The 26,487-nt window shown below is 41.9% G+C and overlaps 1 protein-coding gene across 1 annotated transcript in view; it reads left to right on the top strand.

Annotated features, from left to right (window-relative positions):
- The window catches only part of LOC119161136 (carnitine O-acetyltransferase), a 68,455-nt gene that overhangs the window by 17,797 nt on the left and 24,171 nt on the right, over positions 1–26,487 (top strand). The window contains exons 6-11 of the mRNA XM_037413484.2: positions 2,972–3,137; positions 3,750–3,921; positions 7,487–7,659; positions 13,566–13,666; positions 21,352–21,474; positions 21,812–21,934. Coding sequence (XP_037269381.2) covers positions 2,972–3,137; positions 3,750–3,921; positions 7,487–7,659; positions 13,566–13,666; positions 21,352–21,474; positions 21,812–21,934 — 858 coding nt within the window. The remainder of the gene's footprint in view (positions 1–2,971; positions 3,138–3,749; positions 3,922–7,486; positions 7,660–13,565; positions 13,667–21,351; positions 21,475–21,811; positions 21,935–26,487) is intronic.

The raw sequence follows: 26,487 nt of genomic DNA, 5'->3' as shown, positions 1-26,487 counted from the left end.
AAATTAATAAAAAGAACATGAAAATGAAACCACTCTTCTACAACCTCTGATCTGAAGCAATGATATTTGAAACGGAAAATGTATTTTGATTATAGTTTTGATATTTTAAGTTGTACTACGACTGGGCTGTAAACACTTGAATATAGGAATGATTATGGGGAAAGCACCTCGAGAATCCTGATGCTTCTTGACTCGAACTGGTGTGTCATTCGATATCACATGTGCCTCATTTCTCCTGGACACTGGAGGCCTGCATCATGGGTATCCTGTTACGTAACAATTTTGAATTACCCTGATTTTATGTGCGAGGCCCACAACTGGAGGCGCGGGTGCTACAATTGCTGTGACGTTCAGGATTGGATCACGTAATCTTGCCTTGCTCTGGCAAAAGGAAGCGGACGGTTTAATGTGTTGTTTTGAACCGTGACTTTGCGATGTTTTCACTTTTGAACAGCGTTGTTTCGCTCTCACTTGATGTGTGCAAACTCCTGGAGACTGCACAAACCGAAAAAGTGCAGAAAAAATTAGTAGTGGCGGCAAGCCACAGTGCGCTGCGTACGCTATGTACTTGATGCCACTGTCATCTTTCTCTTTCACTGTTGTGGTTGTTATTCAAAGGCCATGGGTTAATGTGAGCACCGACCACCAATGTTCACATAAAAGCAGAATGTTTCAGTTTCCACATGGAAGCCTCGTTTATTGCAACAAAAAATGAATGTGCAAACAGTCCGGTTATGTATATTTTACAATATGACGTTGATGCATATGTGTGGGGGAGGTTGATGTCGTTACATTTAAGAACATACACTGTTGCCTGAATTGTGAGAGATTCAAGATGAAACCTAGAAGTCCTGTTCTTTTCCGTTTCCACTATCTCTGCCTTATTCCAGTTTATTTCGTGGCTAGTTTCTTCTGCGTGTTCGGCCAGTGTGTTCGACGAAACCTTCTTTCTTATATCATATATGCACCGCCTGGGTCTTTGCTAAACGCTACTTGTCTCGCCAAGGTATTTTTCACCACAGTCGTCCTCCCCTCCCCAGGTGTCTGTGATACTTGCCCTCATGTGTGTTCCCAACCACATGAGTTTCCGTCAGTGACTTGCGACTTATACATTACGTCCGTGGAATGGGGCCATAGCCACTGTCACTTGTTCTTCTCTATGTTGGTTTGAGCTACAGGCGTAAACGTGGTCAATCTTGAAAGATGATGCACCCTCTAACACCTGCCGTGAAATGTCACATCTTATGAGTGATGCTGTTGAAAGTGGACACTAGTTTTTACTGAAACATGAAATTGCCATTTAGATCACGGTAAGCAAGGCCTCGCAGCATGCTCATTTAAGCGTGCAAAGTAATATGGCCGGCTTGTACACAGCGCACTTGCTAGTGTGATCGAGGCAGATCAAGATCCCATTTTTTGATCATGATTTAACCCTTTGTAGAAACTGCAGAGCTGAGCCAGTCATTCAAAATTTTTGCCCTTGTGTGGCTCGATGGCGATCAAACGTGCGTCGTGTGACAATGGTAGAAAATCTGTGCAATAAATATTAAGATTGTGCCACAGACAAACTTTTCCTCTTGTGAAGTTTTACCTAGCTACAACTCCGAAAAAAGCTCTTGCATTCTCCCACAGTCATAACAGAAAGGTTGCGGCTGCACGCAGAATGTTGGCTTGCTTCCCACAAAGCAGGGAATCTGCTTGTGCTGTGCTTTGTAGGGCTATTTTAACTAAACAGGAATAAGTTTGTGCATGCTTGTGACGTCAAGCATGCACAACTTCATAGATGCAAAACTACAATGAATGAAGTAGCACGGTTACACTCATTTCTTGCTGGAAAAGTATGTTTCTTCGCCCCAAGCACACGTTAATTCCTGTTTGATGCTTCTATTCTAGAGCAGCACACTCGGCTCCTGTGGTTTTCATACAGGTGGCCATAACAGATGCCACTGGCAGTCAAGCAATATGAGAATCGTAATATTTTTTTTTGAAGCAGTTATTTAGCATTCCGTGCAGTTACTGAAAAACCTGCAGCAGCTAGTATTTTACTAAGTTAGTTGAAGTGAAGTACAGCAAGAACAGTAATAAAAAAAAAATGGAGACCTGAGAGCGGCTGCGGGAGAGGAGACTGGTGGAGCAATCCAACCCAGCACGTCACAGGGATGCCTCCACATAGTGGCGCGACAGTATATCCTGGCACCCAATACTCAATAATATGCACTTTCTGCTCTGGTTGCACATATGCTTCGAAATTGTGAAATAATATTAGTACTGTCTGTAACACATGCCTTGTTTTGAGGGATAGGTATTGATTTTGTATGTATACATTTTGCTATGATGCTTGTGATTATTCATGCATGGGGCAAAAATCAGTAAAGTTAATTTTGTCACTTATTTTTATGATTAGTAAAATCTGATTGCATATATAATATGACACCTTCTTTGGCATACAAGAACTAGAATAGAAAGATAGACCTGTTGTTGTTTTTTCTTCAATTTTTAAGATTTAACAGCAAGCTGAGTCCTTAAGCCCTGTGCATTTACTGTTAATGACGACATGTTCCAGCAATATTGGGTGGATCTGATGCACCTCTTCTTTTGGTTTTAGTCAACTGTAAGCGAGATGAGGCTTCAGAAGCCTCACACATGCACACCTCAACACACTCATCTTGTTCTCTGGTTGCAAATAAGCGGCCAACAGAAGAATAGTATAAGTACTGGCTTGAGCATTCTCAGAGACTACGATTGTATGCTATTTCCTCACTGGCTGTTGGTAACCTTGCAATTCTGGGGGATTTTGATGAACAGACTCAGCATAATGCCAAATGGAAAATTTCTTACACTCATCTAAAGAAATACTGGAAACAATATTCATGTCAGATATTTTCTAAGTTGTGTTGCTTTGCTGTGTTTTTGAGGTTGTCATAAAGGAATAGCTTAAACACAGAAAAACAAACTTTGTTTTCTTGGCTAGGGAACAGCTGGCTCCAGAAATGATGGGCAAGCATCCTTTGGACATGTCGCAGTACCAAAAAATTTTCAGCACATGTCGTGTCCCAGGTGATAAACAGGATAGCTTGGAAACTTACTTTCTGAGTAACAACCCTCCTAAACATGTGCTCATCGTGCACAACAATGAGGTATGGAAGTTATTTTTTTAGGGGGAGCTTTTGCAAAATAATGTAATAGTATTTGGCATGAGAAGAAAGACACTTTACCTAAAAAAATTCATAAGAACGCTTGATCTTCAGTTCTACTACTGTTAACATCATTAAAAGTACAGATATGACTGTGTTAGTTGCCAAAATACATAATTGTTTCACCAACAGAGCAGCGTATGTTGCTGTTATAGCTGGGATTGAATACATGTGAATTCCTTAATGCACAGGGATGCCAGTGGACTTGGTTTTGCCCTCTGTGCCTCACTAAAGTGCCTTATGAAACGTGAACGCACCGGAAATCAATGACATAGCTGCTTGTTACTTTGGAGCAGCAGCATTGTCAAAGCAAACACATGTATCTTTGTTGACATATTCTTGTAGGATTTTTTATGTTGTCAATTTTCTCATTAATATACAGAGACTTGAGGGGGCACAATGTTTTGCTTATTGTCGCTTAAGATCAACATAGCCAAACTACACTTTTGTGGGAAAGCTTTTGCCTTGGTTCTTGTATTAGAACCTATAAAACATAGGTGTGAGATTTGCATGCATTAATTTTAACAACCTTGATACGGTATGGTCTTGTACCAGTTTTTCGCAGTTGATGTTTATGATAGCCAAGGAAATCCATATGATGAGCACCAAATTCTCGAGCTACTTCGTAAGGTGGTAAATATGTCAGTGAGTGCTGGTGCTGGAGTTGGCGTACTGACAACTGAGCACAGAGACAACTGGGCGAAGGCATTTGAACATCTTTGCAAAAGTAAGTAGTCCTTTTTTCGTACTTTTCCTGCTATGGAATTTAGAAGTTGAAGTCATCATAGCTCTGTTACAGTTTGAATTTGCTGTTGTCTTGCTTTTTCTGTGTGTAGATGGAATGAAAGCTCAAATATAATATCTTAAGTGGAAAAAGTGGTATGAGGAATTCTTTAGAAAGGTGCGACAGTAATATGTGTGTCGTGGTGAAGGTGTTGGTAGTTGTGGTGGTGCTGCAACAGGTGGGGTTATCCTGGCCTAATAGCCGGCAATTGTTCCACCTGAGCATCTCCTGAATTGTAGGGGTCCATTACCAAATGTCACACAGCGCAGTGTTTCGCAGAAAAGCCATGAGAATGCGATGTACGCTCCTCCTCGTTGCAGTGACCCCTTCAGACACCACGGGAATGAGCAGGAGCTTTATTTCTAGAAGAAAACAAGTGTCCACACGTGTGGACGCTAGGAACATCAGTTAAACTAGGTCTATCATTCTAGTGCATCGTACATGAAAACATTGCTGATTGATGGCTATGTTTCGCCGCAGTATTCATTATATTCATCACTACTTACCATACTCGATACCTTTATCATAAGTTCAACGTGTTCATCGTTAATATCATCATCGTCATCACAAACAGTCATGTGGCCACTTGCCAACAGCTTTGATTCAGCACTTTCATCATCGTTTATTATACCTATCATTAACATGTTAATTCTCTCATGTTTAGTGCTTCGATCATCGCTATCGTTATCGCCATTCAAAGTCCATTTGCTTGCCCACACATTTACTTCAATGTGTTCGTCATCATCTTTACGGTCATAGATGATCATTACCGCTGCATTCATGGTTACGTTCAAAGAGAATACTTTCATCATTAGCAGTAGCATCGTTCAAGAGGCATTTTCTTGTTATTAAGCATTCACTTCCTCTAGTCAGCTAAAAAATTATGGCATGTGCGTCTTCGTCACTTACTCGAAAACTAAATGAGGCAAATAAATTCTAAAAGTAACTTCTAAAAGGCATATTGAGCTATATTAAAGATAGTATTTTGTGGAGAACAGCACAGAAATGAAGTGAGTCTTACTGCCATGCATCATCCCATCAGCTTCTTGCACAAAATCAGTATGCCTGGCGCCCACAAAGTGGACACTGCAGTGACAACTCAACTCACAGAACTTAGTTCCGTCACAGTGCAGCAAAACTCACACGAAAACAAGATAAACCCGATAAACCATTTCATTTCTCAAATAAAGCTGCATAACTAAATTTTTTTGATGAGTTTAGAGTGAGCTATTGAAAAAAAATGTAAACATACACGTACGCATGCAGGCAACTTGAGAAGAACACCGTTGTTCTGTGTGCACTTACTGTTGTTTGCAAAAGTTGACTCATATAGGTGTTTTCAAAGAGTGCTAAAGTAATGCCGTCATTTTAAATTGATCTTAAAGGCATTGCGCTGGTAAGCCTGATCTACGTATATGTTTTGTCCACATATGTGGATACTGTGATACAAAGGGTTAACGCTTAAGGTGAACACACCACCTTGTCTATTTGTCTCTATTACATTATTGTAAATAGAAGTATGTAATGTGCTTACCTTGAATGTGCTAGCTTGATCTCTCCTGCTTAATGTTGGCATTTGCCAGGCTCTTATGGCTATTTCCTAAATATTTGTGTTAAGTCTGATAACAAATTATGAATAGATTGTTAATGTAATATGCACTACGCTCATAGTCCTGTATGCACCTACATTTTTAATAAGCATTACTGTGCTTTAGGTAAGCAAAATTCAAAATAGCATGAAACTTATAAATGGGGGAGCCCCATCATAATAAAATGTAGAAACTTGGCAGTAATTTTACGTTAACAATTCTGTGACAAAAAATTCTTCAGGAAAGTTTTTATGCAAGACATGAAAAAGGATGGCATGAGAAGTAAAGGTTCACTGCCAATTTCGGGGCCATCTTTAGAACGTAAAAAATATGTAAGGTTAGCTCAAGTTGGTTTTCTTCTTGTAATGTAGTTGGAAAAAAATATTGCTTGTGTCATTTTATTGCTTTTGGAAAGTAAAAAAAAATCTGGATGGGTTCTGGTGTTTTATCTGATTACTAGTCTTCTTTTGCTGCTTGGATTTTATGTCGGGTTTTCCCACATGCCGTGGCATGGCACATTCCCAGGCTTCAGTTATTATTTCTTGTGGTTGTGTGAAAGGACATCTGTACCGAATGCCTTTTGTGCCGTCTATCTATGTTAGTCCTTGATATCACAGAGGAGCTTTTTACTAGGGTAGTTGATGTCTAAAATTAATACCTGTGTGTTTTTAGGACAAGAAAAGACCGAAACTTTCTCGGAGAAGGTAGAACTATTGCATGTCTTGTTTTCTGTGGAAAATTTTTGGTCTTCTTTTTATGTTAGGCTGGAATTATGAAACTTCATTCTTGATAGCGCATTCTATTTATTGCCCTTTGCTCTCCCTTGTTCCACTGTCTCTTGGTTCATTGATGTGGCTGCTAGAACCCAGTAGATGTATGCTGTGCTTCTCTTCTTTGGCTACCTCTACCCACACTTGGCAAGCTCTCCGCTAAAATTCGTGTCATTTTAAGTGTCCTTGTATGTGTTTCACTGCGTCTAGAATGAGAAATTTCTGCGATTAAAGTTTTATTGTTTCTTCAGCATTTTCTATGAAGACATCATTTGGAAAGGGCTTTCGTTATTGGTGTTGAAAAAAGAGTTTATGTCACTTTTACAAGTAGGCTTTTGCTGCTGTTTGTGATTGCAATTTTTTTTTGTGATAGGTAGGGCTCTAATACTTTAAATGTGTTTTAATAGAATTGTGTTTGCATATTAGAAACACAAAGTATGTACTGGAAACATCTTTTTAAGAATTCGAACTTGCCAGGGTAATATATCTACCAGACACCTTGCAGGATTGTGACCCAAATTCGCAAACTTCAAATGAAGGATACAGCAACATCAAAATAAGATAACTAAAGTCACAAACTCAAACACCGTGGTGTATCACTGCATATCTAGTAACCACAACATTAAATGGTTTGCTGCTCCTGTAATCATGACAGAGAAGGTAAACCCGATAAACCATTTATTTTATCGAATAAAACTGAATAATTAACAATATATAATTAATTTAGAGTGAGCTATTAAACAAAAAATATAGACATGCACGTATACAGGTGACTTGAGAAGTACACCGTTGTTCCATGCGCTTACCACTCTTAAGCCTGATAACAAATTATGAGCACATTGCGAATGTTCATGCCATAAACAAATGATTAATTGAATATTTTTTTTGAAATACACAAGCACACTTTTTGTCAGCTAGTACATTAATAATTGCCCTTTTGTGCACTCATCTTCATTGGAAACAAGGAAATTGTAGTAGGTCAAGGACATCGAAACAGCAGGCACTTTATAATAGTGTTAGAATACACGTTTAGCAAATAGAGCAGGAATGTGTCTGTTGATGTTGTATTTCTTGATATTTGCTAAGAAGATGTTTTTATTCATTGTAAGGGCATTCCCTGCTTGAACCCTGCTATGCCTTTTGCTGTAGATCCTCGGAATGTGGAATCTCTGGAATCTATTAAGAAAGCCATCCTTGTGGTGTGTCTTGATCAAAAGCTGAAGCAAAAGGATCCTTATGAAGTGGCCTGTGCTTATCAAATGCTTCTTGGAGGTAGAAGTGGGGAAAATGCTGCAAATCGCTGGTGTGATAAAACCGTTCAGGTACCCTTTTTTATTTTTTGGCTGAATGTCCCTAGTTATTAAAACAAAAAGGTGTAGTCACAGGTGACTGGGCCATGCAACACTTTTTCAACATGGTAAAAACACACTGCTGATCGGTAGTCGAGGCTCTGAAGAATTTTGCTAGCCAAATGTTGTAGTGGAACACGTGGCCTGGAATTTACAATTCTCAAAGTCGGCTAAAAATCACTCTCACCTATCTGTCTGAATGATGCCATATACCCAAATTACTGCGCCATATACCGAAAGTCCACAGCCGTTGGCGGTCTTGAGTACCGTGAACTTCATAGTTACTGCGGCCACTGCAAGATGTGCCATGTGCCACGTGCATGCGCGTGATCACATTAAAAGCAAGCCGTGCGTTTGGAAGAAAAATGAAAAGAAAGTGCTCAAGGGTGCACCTTCTTGTGTCCTTATCATCCCCCATCGCTGCATTGCTTTCAATGGGCTACGAAAAGATGGAGAAAGCTCTTAAAGCAAGAGGCAAACTCCTGCAACTTTTCTTGTACTTGACAGATTCAAAAGTTTTTTGCAGCATTTGATTTATGAGGCAATAAGCTCATTTAATGAAGCCATTAGGCAATTACTTGGAAAAGTGTTGTAGGGCCCCTTCAAAGAGGCCTTGTAATACTTTGTCATGTAACTATCAAATGGCTTTTAAGGAGTTTGTTGCATCACAAATTGACCACCACAAAAATTTTTATAATCCGTTGAGTACGAGTGGAGTTGTATATAGATTTGTTGCATGCTGTAGTTGTTTTTTCCCTTCCCGGTGAGGATGCTCGAAGTTAAGGTGGTAGGAATGACACGAGGGGAAGAAGTTAAATCACTGCATACATCATGGCCTTGAGAACTTTTTCTCTCTTCGAATGCACGGTTTACTTGCAGTGTAATTGTGAGTGCATGAGCACATGGGGCGGCCTCCTTTGGCGGCCTTAGTAACTATGCAGCTCATGGTGCTCAAATCAGCCATTGGCTGTGACTTTAGGTATATGGGATCATTTGTATGAAGAAGAAGGAACAATTTCTAGCTGACTTTGAAAAGTAATTGTAAATCCCAGGCCACGTGCTGTACTATAATGCTTGGCTCGCATCAGAAAACACTATCTATTGAAACACTGCCTTTAGTAGCTTCGACTACATTTAGGCAGCATTTTCTGACGCTGGTGAAAATATGTTGCAGGGCCTCTTTAAAGGGCCCCTAAACCACCCAGAAGCCTAAATTCAGTGGTGGTGGTGAAGTTGTGTGCAAGTGTACAACGGCCACAGGGTCGTGAGAATTTTTCGAAATGGTGCCGTAGTAGCAGAGAGACATGTTTGATTAACGAAACGCGGTGATCACTCCTTTCGCTCTTTTCTTTGCTATCCTCAGCTTCTATCCTCTCCCAAAGCCGCTTTGCCCTCTTGCTGAGTGCCTCTCCCAATCACGCGCGATGTGGTCAAAATTTCCGGAGCCCTCCATTATGGCATCTCTCATAATCATATGGTGGTTTCAGGACGTTAAACCCCACATATCAATCAACAAATCACACATGACATAAGTCATCACCGATGCCCTGCTCGAAACACCGTGTACTTCTGGTTACTGTGACTCCGTCCCCCTATCGAATTCGACGGCTGCATGTTTTTTGGCGAACCGCTGCTGCCATGCTCGCCCTTGCTTGTACGAACCATGCTGGTATGGACCTTCTGTTACGAGCCGCAGTAGCTGATTTGCAAGTGTGCGCACGCACGTGTGCAACACGACGGAGAACAAGCAGCGCGGACAGCTGATTGCAGACTAACCGTAAGTCATAGGCTCTTGCTTGAATAATTGCTGCATATATGTGCTGTGAGTCAACGATTCAACTTTTCGATGTCACGCGGAAGCCCAAAAGACCAAGAGAGGAGAGATCGTTCCTTGGAATTCGTGGCGTGCCGGCGACTCATAGCGCTACCACGTGTAGAATCGTTGATCGCGATGGTATTCTGCACACTGTGCACGTGTTTACTTAAAATGTTTGAAGAAATATTGGAGGTGGTTTAAAGGTCCTTTAAGGCTTTCCTTCACAGTCTATGCAACTCTGCCTTGCAGATTGACGCTGGAACACTTGCACTGGAAATGCTGTAACTAATTTGCAGGGATAATCTAATAACAATGTGTATGTTGCTTGCAAAGTTCGTTGTTTTGTGTCAAATTGCTATAACTATACATAGTAACTATCCTGCTTCTTTCTGTATGCTGTATGCTGTTTGTTGGCATTTTTGGAGGAGATGGCAGCAGTGGTCTTGTGCACCTGCAAGCATCTATGTCTGCGTTCAGGTGAATACGTGCCCTCGTTCGATGTAAACCTCTCCAGCAGTCCAGTTTCACTATAAGGCTGCCTCACTCGCCCGATCACGTGTCACAGGGGCATAAGTATCTTCCAGGAAAGCCTGCCGTTTATCACTCTAGTCCAAGCAATGACCCCTAAGGAAAACTTTGTGGCCAACAGGTCCATGCACAATGGCATCTGCCATGATAACTTCTAGGGCCATACGTAACAGGGCATCAGTCTATGACGCCTTTCTTGAGAACTGGTCACTGCAAGAAGCGTCATAATCATTTCCTACAGTATAAATTGCAAAAAAAAGACTATGTTCCTCTCGTAGGTTTAAATTCACTATAGAAAATCAGTGTGCCCACTATGTAAATAAGAGCTACCTTCATCAAGGGCAAAAATGGATTCCTCAAAAAAGTGCAAATTACAGTCGATCAACAACAGATCAACTCCTGCTGCTCTAAATGGAAAAATCCAAGCAGTCTTTCGTCAAACTGGTGTCACGAACATCAGGGATTTTGCGGTTGTTATTGCTAACTTTGGAGGCCTGAGAAAATATGGGCTTAGGAGACTTCCAAATGAATTTTGTTGCCATCGTGAAAGTGAATATGGTTCACTCATAGTGGGTTCTGTGCAAAGATGTATTCAGTTTCAGTTTATTGGTTATATAAGCATCAATTACATAATACTTATAAACAGATGAGGGTCCCACAGTATAAATACTGTAAACGAGACCCTCAGTTAAAAACCACAATAAAAGTGAATTAAAAACACAGAAGATTAGCAGATGGTAATAATAATCATACACAAGGCAAAACAAGCAGCGACGTGCTAGAACAAGTAAATACAAAATGAAATATATAATAGCAATACAATGAAATAAAAGCAAAATGTAAAATATAACATGCAATGCAATGGAAAGTGAAAGACAATGCAAAAATTAATACTGCATTATAGTAGAACAAGTGTACAAAGAAATGAAAAAAATAATAATGAAAACAACTTATATAAGACACAAAAGTAAATGCAAATAACAGAAGTGTGAGCTAGTGAAAAAAAAATGTTATATACATTAACTCTTTCGTTACCACGCAAAAATAGTTGTTCTTCATATGTCTCGGGAAGATTGTTTTGGGCAGTTTAAAAAGTGCTCCAGCACGCATTGCAGCATACCAAACTTTACCCAATGAAATGCTATTTGCAAAAAATATGACCCAGGAACAGTATAAAAAATAATGAATGTTGTACAAAATGTTTCTCTTCACATGGACTGACAAGATCAGAACCGTAGTGCTGCTTCGTTGCTCATGCCATATGGTGAAGCATTGCATCGTTTTTCATCAGATGCAAGTGTACTCGTACAGTTTTCTCAGTAAATTTTTGTTGTTTTGCTGTAAGGGTCTTCAGGTGGGCCAATATAGACAGATACCTGTGATGTGAATAATCCCCTTATACAGAGGTGTCCAATGAACTTCGCTATTTCATCTAGCATCACCTCTTTTCATGAGCCACCTCACTCCGCATAGGTTGCTGTTCCAGTATATGCATATAAGCATATTTCTTTGAATTTTTGCGCATATCGTTTAAAAAAAAAGCCAATATCGCCTGCAGTTCTGAAATGTATTGCACTGCTCCGTAGTCAGGGCCAAGATGTGCTCCAGGGGCCTTCTTGCCTTTAGGAGAAGCTGCGCAGCCAGCCCCAGCCCACTGCGCTCCAGCGTAATTGTGGACAACGCACGTAACCAGGGTAGCTCTAAGATTGTTCACAAAGGTCAGTAGCTATATGCACTTGTGGTGGAGGAGACAACTTGAGGATGTGAATAAAACAAACTCATGAATGACTGCGGATATCTCAGGATGACACCAAACATTGTCGCCATAAAGCTTGAAGCTGAGATGCTGTCATGCTCACACTCTAAGCTAATCCTCACTCAATTTGGTGGGGTTGCAAGACAGTTTCGAGCAGCGAATGTGTTTTGCAGCACTGGTGCGCACCCATGCGCGCGTAACGACGACGTCATAGGAGCGACTAGTGACACTAGATGTAACCCTGTGTCTGATATAACAATGCAAGTGAAACCAAAGCAGATGGAAACTGTCAGAGAAGGCCACCTCGACACTTTAAATGCACGACGGACCAACGTAAATATTCTTTCTAGAACAAATGTTTCCGGACTCCTGGGAACAACTCTCTATTGAATATCTGGCATAAATTTCTGGCAATTATTACTGCTCAACATAGTTAAATTGTGAAGCTGACACTTTAATTCGATATTAGGCTTGCAAAGGTTCTTTTCATTGCATAAATTCGATGTCACTGTAGCATAATCACGAGGGGCACGCACTTGTCAAGTTCACCAGTACTTTTCCAATAATACACGCACATCGGTTTGTGCAAAGGTCTGTCAAAAATCACTATGTTGCCAAAACAGGCAAATTCAAATCGACTCTGAAGTTCAAATTCATTCTGAAAGTTGAGTGGCTGAACTAACTACAATAAAAAGTACTGCGTGCATAGGAAACAAATTTAACATAACCAAATTTATGATCCAAAAGCGTCGATCACTGGTGATGATTTCAATAGGCGTGGTAACGAAAGAGTTAACTAAGGTAAGCAATCAGTAGTTGAAAGGCAAGATTTTATGGATTTTCTGAAGAGTGAAAATGTGGGAGTTCAATAGGCAAACTATTTCAATGTAATCAAAAGTTATAAGGAAAGATTTTACTGATGTCTTGAAAAGTGAAAATATGGGGACAAGTTTAAGTTCAACAGGCAACTATTGCAAAGTAATAAGCAGTTAATAGGAAAGATTTTATGAATGCTTTGAAAAGTGAAAATGTGAGCGCAGATTTAAGTTCAACAGGCAAGCTATTTCAAACTTGAATGGTAGAGAATTTAGATGTTTTCTTACCATAGTTCATGTGAATGAGTGGTAGCAAGTAATTAGAATTAGAAGCAAACCTGGTGGTGTTAATATTCACGAGAGAGCTACATTCAATATATTCAAATGAGAGCTGGAAATCAAGTGACAACCTATTGAAAATTATACTTATGCTGTACTGAAATAATTTTTTTTAACAAATAAAATTTTGTGCCCATCAAGCTGGCTAAAGGCATCTGAATGCAAAGGATCGTAAGTTATGATGTGTATTGCTTGATTTTGTATATGCTAGATGGATTGAAGATAACAATGATATGTATAAACATCCTGCAAATGCTCGCTTTGCGTGTGTGCCTGGCAGCTGGTACCTTTACTCTCCTTCCTGCAAATGTTCCTCAAGTGGGGATGAAAACAGTGCTGTACTCTTATTCTGCTTCTTGTGTATTTACTAAGGCTATTACTTTGTTGCTGTTTTCTGGCCACTCAGTTACTATTGCATCCAGTGATTTAACAGGCACGAAACAAAGCATGAAATGATGGAACCCAAAGATTTGATGGGGCCATTTCAAGAAGAGATTATGCATATAATTTAATTGTGAGGTGCAACTCCTTGTTTAAGTTTTCGTTGTGTTTTACATTTAGCTCCGATAAAACACATTTTTGTATGCTACAGATACAAGCAAAAAAAGGAACTCTTTTTTTATAGCTGATTGTTGGAGAAGATGGCTACACTGGGCTGCTTTATGAGCACAGTCCTTCAGAAGGTCCTCCTGTGGCAGTGCTGGTGGATCATTGCTACAAGTACATGTATGTGCTGTCCAAACATCTCATGAGCCAAAAGCTTGAGTAGATGATGTAGTGCTCTGGGCTGCCGATTTGAAGCTTACATGCTAAAAGTAGTTGTCTGATTCTGGCCTTTTGTTGCTGGGTGTGTGCCATTTACTACCGTATTTGCATGATTGAAATAGGCAGGTAGTTTTATTGAACTCACTACTTTGCCTGTCATTCTAATGCACAAATGAAAATGACAGGGTCTGAGTATTATGTGCCAGATAGAACACATTTTATGAAATGCAGGTTGCAATCTCAGTGTCAGTGCATGCATTACTAGCCTGTTCTACATGTGTGTGTCAGAATATATTGATTGTACTTTTATCACTGTTACCTTACCTCGTGTAGCCATCTTCATGTCCATCCAGGGCTTTTGAGGTGCCGCATTTCTTGAACAAATGATCCAGTGACGCCTGCCTTCCAAGGACCCTAAAACGATTTGAAGTGGTCTGTTAGTGCTGGCCTTTCGAGTTGTTGCATTGATGTCAAAGCTTGTTCATATCTGAGCAGCCATTCGTAGTATGTGCCTGTAACAGCCTCTGGTGGGTACACATATATAGTGGATAGAGTTATGAGGTCATGACACCAGGAATGATACAATTGCCAGGTCAGCACGTCAGGCCGCAAGCATGTTAACAAGATTGCTGACATGGCACTTGAAGCTCTCGGAAAGCCGCAGTAACTGGTATGAGAGGTTGGTGGGGTTCGCTAAAACGCATCTGACCTACAGCCCGTGAGAACAAAACAAAGTTCTGCTGAGGGTCATGAGAAGGCATGTTGATAGCAAAGCAAGAATTAAAAAAAAAAAAAAAAGGATTCCTCGGCCAGTGGAGCGTTGTTGAAGCCATTATGACAACCCTTTTTATACCACCATCCCCACGTCTAGCTGTTAATTACACCCACCCGCAGAAACATTGCAAGACGTAATGACAGGTGCATAGCCATAGCTCTGTAGTGAGGGGAGGGGGGTATCTAGTAAAGGAGCACTCATGCAAAAAAAATGTTGCATCTTCTTTTTTTTCTGTTGCAACAGGTGGCTAACAACCTGTTTATTGTGGCTGGAAAGCCCATTTCTTTAGCATATGATAGATAGTTAATTATTTGGAGACGACTTTATGGTGCTCAGTCGATGTTTCTGTTCCACAGAGCACTGAAAGAGGCGGGGCCCAAAGGGGTCTTTGCTTGGAGGAAGGAAAAGCTGGGTTTTCATGTAAATATAGCTTGCTAAGCTATATTCTCGTTTTCAGTATTAAGCCGCCTGCATATGAGCACCACACCGACAGCTCTTTTCAATGGAGATGTTCTGGGTGCTGCTATAATCTCTTTCGAGGAGTAAATATAGTGAACTCCCCAAGAAAAGCACTGTCGAGGCTAAAATGCCAGCTTTCATACCCTGTGCAAGTCCACCCCCTCTTTCAGCTGAAATGGTCGGCTAGGAGAGAGTGCTTGCAAGGGTTGTGGCAGCCAAAACAAAACTCGTGATGCGGGAGGTGACTGGTTGTTTATATTACAAAAAAACGAAGCCACTTTTAGCATGCAGTGCGGTGACTTGCACTTTTAAACTGATTTATATACTGATGGGTCAGTGCACAAAAATCTGTCTCGCAAGTTATCTCACCTTCAAAATTTGTTCAGTACTCCATTAAAGGAAAAGAAGTGGAGGGAGCATGTGCTGGTATGAAGATAAGGAACAGCCTCACTAAGAGACGACACTAGAGCACAGCTCCCTCCCCTCCTCCTGCATCTTTGAAGAAAGTACTCTTCCAAGCAGGAAAGAAAGAAGAGCGCATGTCCTGTCTTCATCCCACTCTTTTTGCATTCGTTCTAGCACTGGCTTTCAATCGTGAGTCACTGAGCAGTGCGCCCTCATGTAAGACAAATCAGTGCCTTTATATTGTGTTTTATGAATCACTATATATAATTATGAACCCCCACCAATTGCCCACCAGTCTGTTACTCTGAAAAGAAACTCACTACGTAACGCACAAAAACGGCAAGCTTCACTTGCCTTCATCTACCCTCTGGAAAGAGCCCCTCAATTATTTAATAAACGATTAGTAAACTCTATCTATCTATCTACCTGTCTGCCTGCCTGCCTGCCTACCTACCTACCTACCTACCAACTAACCTACCTAACCATCTACCCTACCTACTTATCTACCCTCCCACCTACCTACCGACCGACCGACCGACCGACCGACCGACCGACCGACCGATTGACCGACCGACCCTACCTACTTGCTACCTACCTACCTGAAGAGGCCGCTACTATTGTGGTGGTTTGTGGCGCCCTTTCCTAGCGGTGAAGCATTTGGGCTAAGGAGAATAAAGGATAGTTGATTTCGGTTCAGTGGGGACCAGCTGTCTTTCTTCAGGCTCGCTAAGGCTTTGTCTTTGTTAGTGTCCTTGGTGAACTGTTAACACTACATGGTGTCAGAAGTGTGGTGGAGACCCGACGTCGCGCTTAGCCATTGTCCTTGCCATGTCTACCGAGCACTGCAGCCCGAAATGGGTGGGTGTCAATCTTCAGACGCCGGAACCATTCAACTTCGGCAACACTGTAACCTGGCTGTTGTGGAAAAGCCGGTTTGAGGACTAAGCTGCCATCTCGCGACTCAAGAATGCACCGGAAGAAACACAGGTGCGCTCGCTCTTACAATGTGTGGGCCCCGAAGCGTGTCCGCTCCTCGATACATTCTCTCTCGATGCCGCGTCCCTCACTTTCTACAAGACTGTTGTCGACAGTTTTACTGAGCACTTCGTTCATCCTAGTAATGAGCTCTATGAGTCATCGCGTTTTCACAGACGCGTACAGCAGCCAGGCGAAAGCATCGACGTGTACTATGTGGAATTATGCAGGCTGGTGAAACGCTGCGCCTATCCTTCAGCGCAAGTTGAAGAAAGGCTAGTACATGATAGATTCGTCATCGGCTTGCAGGACTTGCGTCTTTGAGACCAGCTATGCGGAAACGTTAAGCCCACTCTCAAAGAAGCTTGGATGCTAGTACGTCAGGCGGGAGACGCGGAAAAAGAAAAGCGGCAGTCGCAGGCTGGCAGCGCTTTGCGCATGGACGCTACAAATACGCAGAAGTCTGTTCGCTATCACCGAAACGCGAAGCCTTCTTTCGACCATCCCAATGCAGAGATGCCCACCAGCAGATTCTGTGGCCGCGAGTCTCATCCTCGTACGCAATGTCCGGCACGCAGTTCGCTCTGCAATTTTTCTAGAAAAAAGGGGCACTTTGCACAAGTTTGTCGCTCACGGAAATCGGAGCAAAATGTTGGATCCATTCACCTGACTACCGTCAGGGTGAGGACCAAGTCTTTATTAGTGGATGTCACCGTGGACGACTACACAACGCAATTTAAAGTTGACTCCGGAGCCGAGGTCTCAGCCATACCCGATGTCTTCCCCAAGCTTCCAGTCAAGCTGGACAAGGTTGACACTGTACTTACCAGACCCAGAGGTCAACCATTGTGGTGCTATACAGCTGGACTAAGCTGGCGCAGGAAGATGTCCTTGCAGCGGGTCTTCGTCATTGAATCGCTCTCTGTCCCTCTTCTGGGACTGCTGGCTATACAAGCCCTCGATGTCTTGCAATTCCTTGGTGGGGTGGAAGCACCTGAAGCTTCAATTCACGCTGAAGTGTTCCGCGGACTTGGCACCCTCAAAGATGAATATCGAAATCGCTTGAAGCCTGATGCCACATCATTCTCACTCAGTGTTTCTCATCGCATTTCCATCCCATTACATGAAACTGCGAGGCTTGAGCTGAACAAGTTCGAGAGTGACGGAGCAATTCACCGCGTTGACAGTCCAATGCCATAGTGTTCTGGACTGGTGGTGGTCCCTAAAGTGTCGGGGGATTATCATCTTTGTGTTGACTTAACCCAGCTAAATCAAGCCATACTTCGAGAACGCCACATCCTCCCTACGGTTGAACAGGTCCTTTGGCTTATTGGAGATGCAACGGTGTTCTCCAAGCTGGATGTAACAGCAAGTTTTCACTGAGAGAAACTCGCTGAGGTGTCGCAACACCTCACGACTTTTATAACTCCATTTGGCCGATACTGCTTCTGCCACCTTCCGTTTGGCATTATCTCAGCGCCAGAGTACTTTCAAAAGCAGATGGCTAGAATTCTTGAACGACAGAAAGGGGTAACAAATATGATTGACGATATACTTGTCTTTGGATGCACTCTAGAGGAACATGATGTCCGACTGAACCAGGTTCTGTGCCGTTTTGCCAAAGCAGGGGTCACACTAAAGAAGAGCAAATGCTTATTCAGTGTGTCCGAAGTACCATTCTTTAGAGTAATTGTGTCCGCACAAGGTATCAGACCGGACCCAGGCATCATCAGACCATCTAGACTTGCAGCCATCAAGACCATGGAAGCTCCAAAAGATGTTGCAAGTGTCAGTTGTCTTCTTGGAACGATCGATCATCTGGCCAGGTTCTTGCCACATATCTCTGAGATAACTGCTCCAATCTGAGCACTCCTCAACAAGTCTTCAAGCTGGACTTGGCAGCATGAACAGAAGGCCGCATTTGTCAAGGCAAAGGAGATACTGACATTCGATAGGTGTATGGCGAAGTACAATGTGTTGTATGCCATGCCTGTCTCAGCTGATGTGAGTTCCTTTGGACTTGGGGCTGTGTTGCTTCAGATGCAGCCTTCAGGCGAGTGCTGTCCGGTCGCTTTTGCCTCGAGAGCAACGGCGAAGATGGAGCAGAGATATAGCCAAACTTAAAAGGAAGCTTTGGCTATAACATGGGCTCTGTCGAGGTTCGATAAATTCGTACGAGGTATCCAACTCGATGTGGAGACAGATCACTTACCCCTCGTCTCTCTTTTTGGTAAGATGGAGCTCGACATGTTGCCTCCAAGAATACAAAGACTGCGGATCAAAACAATGCCTTACCAATTCAAAATACTTCATGTGCCTGGTAAGCTCCTGGCTACAGCTGGTATGCTCTCATGCATCAACGATTCGGATGAATTTCCCATGCATGCAGTGCAGCTCCTTACCACAGCAACTGTGGCCGGCACATCCCTTGACGTAATGGAGCTCTATGTTGCAGATGCAGTGGTTGTCACATTTGAAGTTTTGCTACTAAACGTGCAGGAGGTGTGTCAAGCACAAAGTTCAGATAACGAATGCACTACAATAATCTCCTTTTGTCAGCGGGAGTGGCCTCGGAAAAACAAGCTGCGGTTGCACACATCCAAGTATTCATCGGTGATTGATGAACTTTCTGTTCGCAACCGTGTACTGCTCAAAGGTGTCTGTTCGGTGATTCCATCGTCACTTCGATCTTCAATCTTGGCACTGCTACACGAGGTACATCAAGGCATTAGTAGAAGCAAAGCCCTTGCGCGTGATTCAGTATAGTAGCCTGGCATCTCTACTATAATGTAAATGCAAGGTCAAAAGCAGTAGCAGCGTCGGTGAAGAAGCAGCAAGAGCTGGCAGGGTATACGGGCGTCGTTGCAGCAGCAACCAGGCAGTCCTCGCTTGTGCCTCGGGCCTACATGTCGATGTCGCTGCAGTAGTCTGCATCCCTCTTCACTACATATCGTCCCCCGTCTAAAAAGGAGCCATCCTGACGACTCAGGGAGAACAGAGTATGAGGGGATCGTAATATGGTTTCAACCGCTGTACGTGAACGGTTTCACCACCACGAAAGCGCTGGTCCGTGGATGGCATAATAGGTTCGACAATGTAGTTAAACAGGTGGTGAAGTCAGCGAGACAACGCGGTAGGGTCCCTGGTATTTTGAAACAAGTTTCGAAGAAAGGCCTGTACGGACAGCTGGAACCCAAAGCTACACAAGGGTGTCCGGAACAAAGTCAGGGTACGGGCGGTTATCGTCACACCGAGATTTTTGTCTCCATCGGTCGATAGTTGTGAACGACTGGGCGAGCTTACGGCATTCCTCGGCGCGGCGGGCAGCTTCAGAGATGGGTGTAGACTTGGAGTCATCGGGGTGGTAGGGCAGAATGGTATCTAGTGTGGTGGAAGGGTCTCGGCCGTATAACAGAAAAAATGGCAAAAAGCCCGTAGTCGCCTGTGGAGCAGTGTTGTATGCGTATGTCACAAAAGGCAGATTGAGGTCCCAATCGAAGTGGTCTGAGGCAACATACTTCGATATCATGTCGCCAAGGGTACGGTTGAATCTTTACGTTAAATCATTCGTTTGGGGATGGTAGGCGGTGGTAGTCCGGTGAATGATGCGGCATTCGGCAAGGAGTGCGTTGACGATTTTGGAGAGGAATACACGTCCTCTGTCACTGAGAAGTTCACGCGGTGCATCGTGACAAAGAATGAAGTTCCGCAGGAGGACGTCCGTCATTCAATTGGTTCTGCAAAAAATGCACGCATGCACTCGCCCTATAAAAACAAACAGTGCATGTGCCATAGTGCATGCGAAAGATAACATAAATGAAAACCTGATTTTTTTTGAAGGTCCATTGACCCAATCTTATCCTCAATGTTAACATTCTCAATATTGTGGAAATTATATGTAATGTTGATTTTCTGTTTACTATAGACATTGAGATGTACAAGAGATAACTTTTTTTGTATGCTGAAAGCTACCGTATATACTTTTTCGAAGTTGTCTGGCACTTGTAAACACTTTACATGTGTTATTCTATGTAAGCTTTTTATGCCAGTATTTCGAAATTTATTGTATGAGCAGGGCCAAATCGAATATTGCTGATTTGTAGTCGGAGCACGTCTGGTTGAGGAAAAGTGTGGTGAGTCTGAGTCGGAGCGAGTCCGGTTGACAAAAAGTTGAGTCTGAGTCCGGCTGAGTTATATTTTTGTAACTTGTTAGTTTGAGTGAGTCTGGCTGAGCAGTATTTTTGTGAGTCTAAGTTCGAGTGAGTCCAGTTTACAAAAACATTGGTGAGTCTGAGTCCGAGTGAGTTTGGTGGATATAAATTTTGTGAGTTGGAGTCCGAGTGAGTCTGCATATGCAAAACTTTAGTCAATCTGAGTCTGAGTGAGTTTTGAGCAAAAATTGCATTTATTGAGCAAGTCCGAATGATCTCCATTTATTTGGCCGACCTACGATTGCATGTGACCCTGCTGTATTTGCCCACTGCTGAGCAAGTAAGATGGCCTTTTGCTTGAAAGATGCTTTGTAACTTTTTGAGGTCTTGTAGCTAGGAAGCGACACTTGCGAAAAAATGTGCACAAAGAATTAACCTCCTTCTCCAATGTTTCTTGTCCATGGCAATGCTGGCTGTAACTCGGCAGTCGCTTTTTACAGCCCCTGCCCCTGTTTGTGCTTTTGAACTCAATTGTAATGCACGCACAAACTGGAGGGCTATTTTCTGTGAAAAAAAAAAGTTGTCTTTAAAATCGTGCAAATATGGTAATTCTCTAGCACTTGTCGGGCAGAGAAGTTTCATTTTTACAGGTTAGTGATGGCGGCTGTGCTTCCCATGACCAATGCCTATTGATTTTTTCTGGTTGCTTTTGCTTTATGCAAATGGCTGGTCAAATTTGCTGCTAGAATTGCATGACATCAGAGGTATTGCTTTATACCTTTCACGACAGAAATTTCAGCTTGGCTTTGTGTTGGCATGAAGATTTGCAATATTTAATATTGTTTTGAGAAGTGAGCTTGATTTATGATTAAATTTTGCAGTGAAAAGAGGCTGGACTGCCCACTGTCCAGTAGAGCAGCTGACAACATTCCCAAGAAACTTGAATTTATTGTTTCCTTGGACACCACGAAAGACATCGAGGAAGCATATTCTTCGCTTTCTAGGTTGGTACGAGTTACTATATGATATTGTGCGACAGATCTGATGTTTCATATTTATGATTGTTTAGTGTGTCTTCTTGTTGTCTGATAGTGTTTAGGTATGCTTGAATTCACAGGGGACCATAATATTTCAGCATGCTGATAATTTGACACTAAATGATGCACTCGGTGAGGTATGACAGCTTGCTGTTTGGTATATGCACTTTGTGATTAGAGCTCGACACAAGTGTGAAGATGTTTAAGTTGTTGAATGACAACAATGATTAAGACCATTCTTACTTAGTATAAAAATGTGTATTTTGATGTAAAATATTTGAAATGCTTGCCATTGAACTTTCAGGCTCACATCAGACTTAGACCTTCTTATCTACAAGTTTAAAGGTTATGGAAAAGAATTCATCAAGTCTTACAAGCTAAGTCCTGACAGCTATGTCCAGATGGCAATGCAGCTTGCATACTACAAGTGAGTGTTGAAGTGGGTCTTGTGACGACAAAATATTCAATTTATCTACATATCCAGACAGGGCTTTGCATGTCGTATGGTGTGCTTGGTTCATTTTTGTTTAGTTACTGTGCTTGCCTTGCCAGATGAGAAAGAGGCATTATTGAATCGGTGACTTTAGGGTTGCATATTGAGGTACATCTTATATTTAGAAGAACTGACAATTGGGCAAGTTGGTATAAATTTAGACTACTAAAATGGCGCCACAAGGTAAGACGACTGCTCATAAAAAAGAGAACTGAAACACAAGTGCTTGTGTTTCGTTTCGTGTTCTCTTTTTCATGAGCAGTCGTCTTACCTTGTGGCACCGTTTCTTTAGTATGAGTATATCTTATATAAATATAAACATCTTGTTTAAGTCTTAAACATGATGAGACTTTAGGTTTATGGTAAAAAAAAAAGAAAGAACAATACAAGAACCCTAAAAAACTACATTTACAGCAAAATCAATTTTCTCTTGTTGTAGAGGAATTTTTAAAATTTTTCTGTATATAACTAATGTTGTACTCACACATATGGCTGGTGAAGTGCTTAAGAAACCCATTAGCTGAGTGATGCAACCTAAAATATGCTTCTAATGTTTGAAGAGCTGCAGCAAGTTGTGTTCATTGTATGTAGCACGAGAACCAAGTACTGCTGGAAAGGTCAAAAGAGGTCTTGGTGAAAATGCAGGGACCATGCGCAATATTTATTTAAACAAATGCGACAATATTCCTTGAAGGGGCCCTGAAATGCTTTTTTAAGTAACCACAGAATGAATTCACTGGAAAAGCATATTGCCTAACGAATTCAACGCTGCAAAAATTTCAATAATTCATCCAGTGCGAGTGGAGTTATAAAGGTTTGTCGCATGTTGCAATTGCATTCTCTCTTCTCTCGTCCTGACAAAAGCACTGGAAGCTAAACAGGGGGGGATGGCAGGGCCACAGAAAAATGGCACACGCGCCTCGTGACCTTAAGCACTTTTTTTCTTTTTTTTTTCTTCGAATGCGCCGCTTTTTCGGTGTGATCGCACGCGCACGCGTGGACAAGTTGCGGCCTCCTGCGGCGATCTCTGTAATGAGCAAGTGCGCCATGCTCAAATCAGCTAATGGCTGATAGATGGGTAACTCACATGTGATTTTTGGGCATATCTCACCATTTGTCGTGAGAAGAGAAAGCAATTTTTAGCTGACTGTGATAATTTATGGTGAATTCCAGACCGCGTTTTGTGCTACAATATTTGGCTCGCGTGTTGTCGGGAGCCTCTACTACCAATCGACTACGTTTTCTGACCATGCTCAAAAAGTGTTGCAGGGCCCTTTTAAATGATAAACAGTTTTTTTTAATCTGGTAAAGAAAATGTAATAGCTTTATGCATAGTACTCTGTTTATTACTACGATGCCTGAATTTGAAGGCTTCTAATGTAGTTTTTTTTTCTCCTCCTGAAGTTTACTTTTGAGCTTAATCATTTGTTACATCTGTTGTACTCACTGTAGTGGTCTAGTCGTCATAGTGCTAGGAAGTGGTATCGAATTCTCGTCGCGGTGGTCGCATTTCATGTAAGGTACAAAGCTGAATGTCCTTGTGTTTAGATTCGGACGCGCATTAATGAACCCCAGGTGGTCTAAATTTCAGGAGTCCTTCACTATGTCATTTGTCATAATGATATCGGGCATTTGGAATATAAAACACATTTATTATTATTAATATTATTGTTACACCTGTTTTGAATACCTGTCGACTTCTGGCGAGGGCCTTAAAGTGCCTCTATTAAATGGCATTAGTATGTATTATGTTTGATAGTAGAGGAACAGAAACCTGTGTACAAGGCCCATTACTTTTGGCTAGAATTCCCTGTTAGGCCCCCTTTTGAAGCAATGTTAACAAGAAATAGATTTACCCATTAAGAATTCAACTAACTAGCTGAGCTCATCAAAAGTTCCCTTCGTCTGCAACAATATTGCCGTTTTGTAATTTGTAAATTATGCAATTTACAATCATGGGATTTACATCAATTGGGCATGTCCACTTCGTCTCTCTTCTACTGAATAGATGGCAGCATGATATCTGTTCTCAGGAATTGCAATAATTGGGTTGTTTTGTATTTTAACATGTAAATGGGACTGTACATTTTCAGCTCTTAAGGTGGCATTTATACAGTCAATCTGCCACAACAGAGCTGGCATCACTAAGATACCCACTTTTTGACAGCGCAGAATTGCTTAGCAGAATTTGTTGACATTGAAGCCCTTTAACAAAAAAGCATTTTATTTTCGTTTTGTACCATACAACTTGCTGGAATAATGAACACATGTCATTTGGTTGGAGTAGAAGAGATGAAGTTATGTTTGCTCACATAAAAGTATAAAGAGGCGAACCCAGATTATGATGAACATGGGGGCCTGTTCATCATTCCCAATTTGATCAAATTCACTTTCGATGCAAGAGCATTGATTCTAAAGGTAGTCTAATGAAAGTAAATTTTGTCAAGGGCAAAAAAAAAGGACAATTATTGGTCGCCAAAAAAAATTATTTTTTCCTTTTAAGCGTACTTGGTAAAAAAATAAAATACTTCTGTGATCACAATATTTTTTCATAACAGTGAACAAATGAATTGCTAGCATCCGCATTTGCTCGCATAATGAACCCACCTTTTTTTCAGAAAAGTTCACACCAATTCGGGGGGAGAGTTCTTTACGCAGGAAAAAAAAAAAAGTCACGGGAGTTACAACAGCGAAAATTTCGCATGACGGCTTTGCTTTTTTGGGCCCGTGAAATGCGGGACAAATCTTTTTTTGTAGCCTGAACCTTTTTTTTTCCTCTCATAATGAAAGCGCACAGATTAATGTCGAAGTGTCGTCCAGCCGCTTGGTTCAATTGCTTCAGCGCTTGCTGTTTGTAACCAGCTGTGTAGCTAGGGTACCGGCACAATGCGCCCTGCGTAGTAGGTGTCCCAACTAAGTTCACAACGACAAACCCGACAACAGAAAAGTGGCAGTTTCGCCGCAAGGGCTAAGAAATGAATACAATAGCAACAACTTAGAATGTAACGCTGAGAACGGCTAGAAGATCGAAACGTGCAGTACACTGTTCACGCACACATGACGCCCGAAACAACACACACAGGTCGAGAGCGAACTAACAACGTTTACCGCTCGACACATAGCGCGCTGTTTAAACAAAAGCGACGCCCTAAATGTAATCGCAGGTACAGATTTGAGTGCAAAATGACTAGTAATAAGTACCCCAGTTGTTACTTCGTTCAGTTTGAAAAGTGCACTCATTTCGCAAACGGCACCTGTCCAGCGAGCCAAGGTATCTTTGTGCACCCGGTAACTAAACACAATCGTTCCGGTCAAAGTAGAAGGCCCGCGATTCTCCCCACGGAAAGATAAGTCTGCGCGCACAAGCATCTATAGCCTTCCCCCCCTCCCTCGCCCCTTCTCCATTCGCGGGGCAAAATACGCGTGGGGGATAAGCACGAAACGGGGCATCGTGGCCGAGCTGGGCGCCGCGCGAGGGCGGCTTTTTTTCTTGGATTTTTATATATATAAATACATATATGGTGAGTGACGCTGACGTCGGCAGCAAAACCCAGCAGAGAGTATCTATATAATTACTATCGCAATAAAACGCAGCATCAGATGGCGGTGCACAAGCATTGCAGGTGCACAATGCGCCGTCAGCGCGATAAGTGTGGTTGCATTTTGCATGGCCTTCGAGTTAGCGAGCGCACGGCGTGTGCCTACACCGCGCGCGCGCCAGTTTGAAGCAAGGTTGCCAGGTTGACAAGACGAAAAGTAGACAAAAAATGACAAAAACTAGCCAAAAAGTAGCCAACTTACGCCAAAGGCCCTTAAATTAGACAAAAGTAGCCACACATGCGTGAAAAATGCTACGACGTCTTTATTTGAATGACAAAATGCAATAGCCCTTTTGCAAAAATGTAAGTAAGTACAGTAATAACTCTTCAGATTCAGAACTGCTCGGATTCAAGCATAAATTGTTGAGCTTAGCAATCACAATGGTTGCAAATGTTTCAATCATTGCAAATACTGCAGTGTCGCAAAAATGACTCTTCACACATCGTGTGTGATCCTTGTAAAAAAAAAAGACTAGAAGTAACATTACTTTGGTGATGATAAAACTGAGTATGGTGTAGCTACATTCGGTATCACAATGTCAATGAAGTAAGTGCAATATCAACGTTTCGGAATCACAAATGCTCGGTTTCAAGCATAAATTGTGGACTTTAGCGATCGTGAAAGATCACTAAATGTCTTGCAGAAATAAGGCTGTTCTCATGCGACTTGTGTGACGTTTCTTAAAATGACTAGAAATAACACCCCTTGGGTCACAAAAGATAAAATACATGCGAGTACACTCAAAGAATTCAAGCTTAAATTGCAGAGTTCATTTTCGCAATCATTTCTTGCGGGATTACAAAGTCCAAGCACTTAATATTCCGGAGTCGCAGTCCGAACTTTATCTCAAGTTAACGTCTGTCTCTTTCTTTCTCTTGTCTCTCGTT

Source organism: Rhipicephalus microplus, chromosome X, assembly GCF_043290135.1.
Source record: "Rhipicephalus microplus isolate Deutch F79 chromosome X, USDA_Rmic, whole genome shotgun sequence".
Lineage (NCBI taxonomy): Eukaryota > Metazoa > Arthropoda > Arachnida > Ixodida > Ixodidae > Rhipicephalus > Rhipicephalus microplus.
The sequence above is the reverse complement of the archived record's forward strand: the minus strand, read 5'-3'. Positions and strand labels throughout refer to the sequence as shown.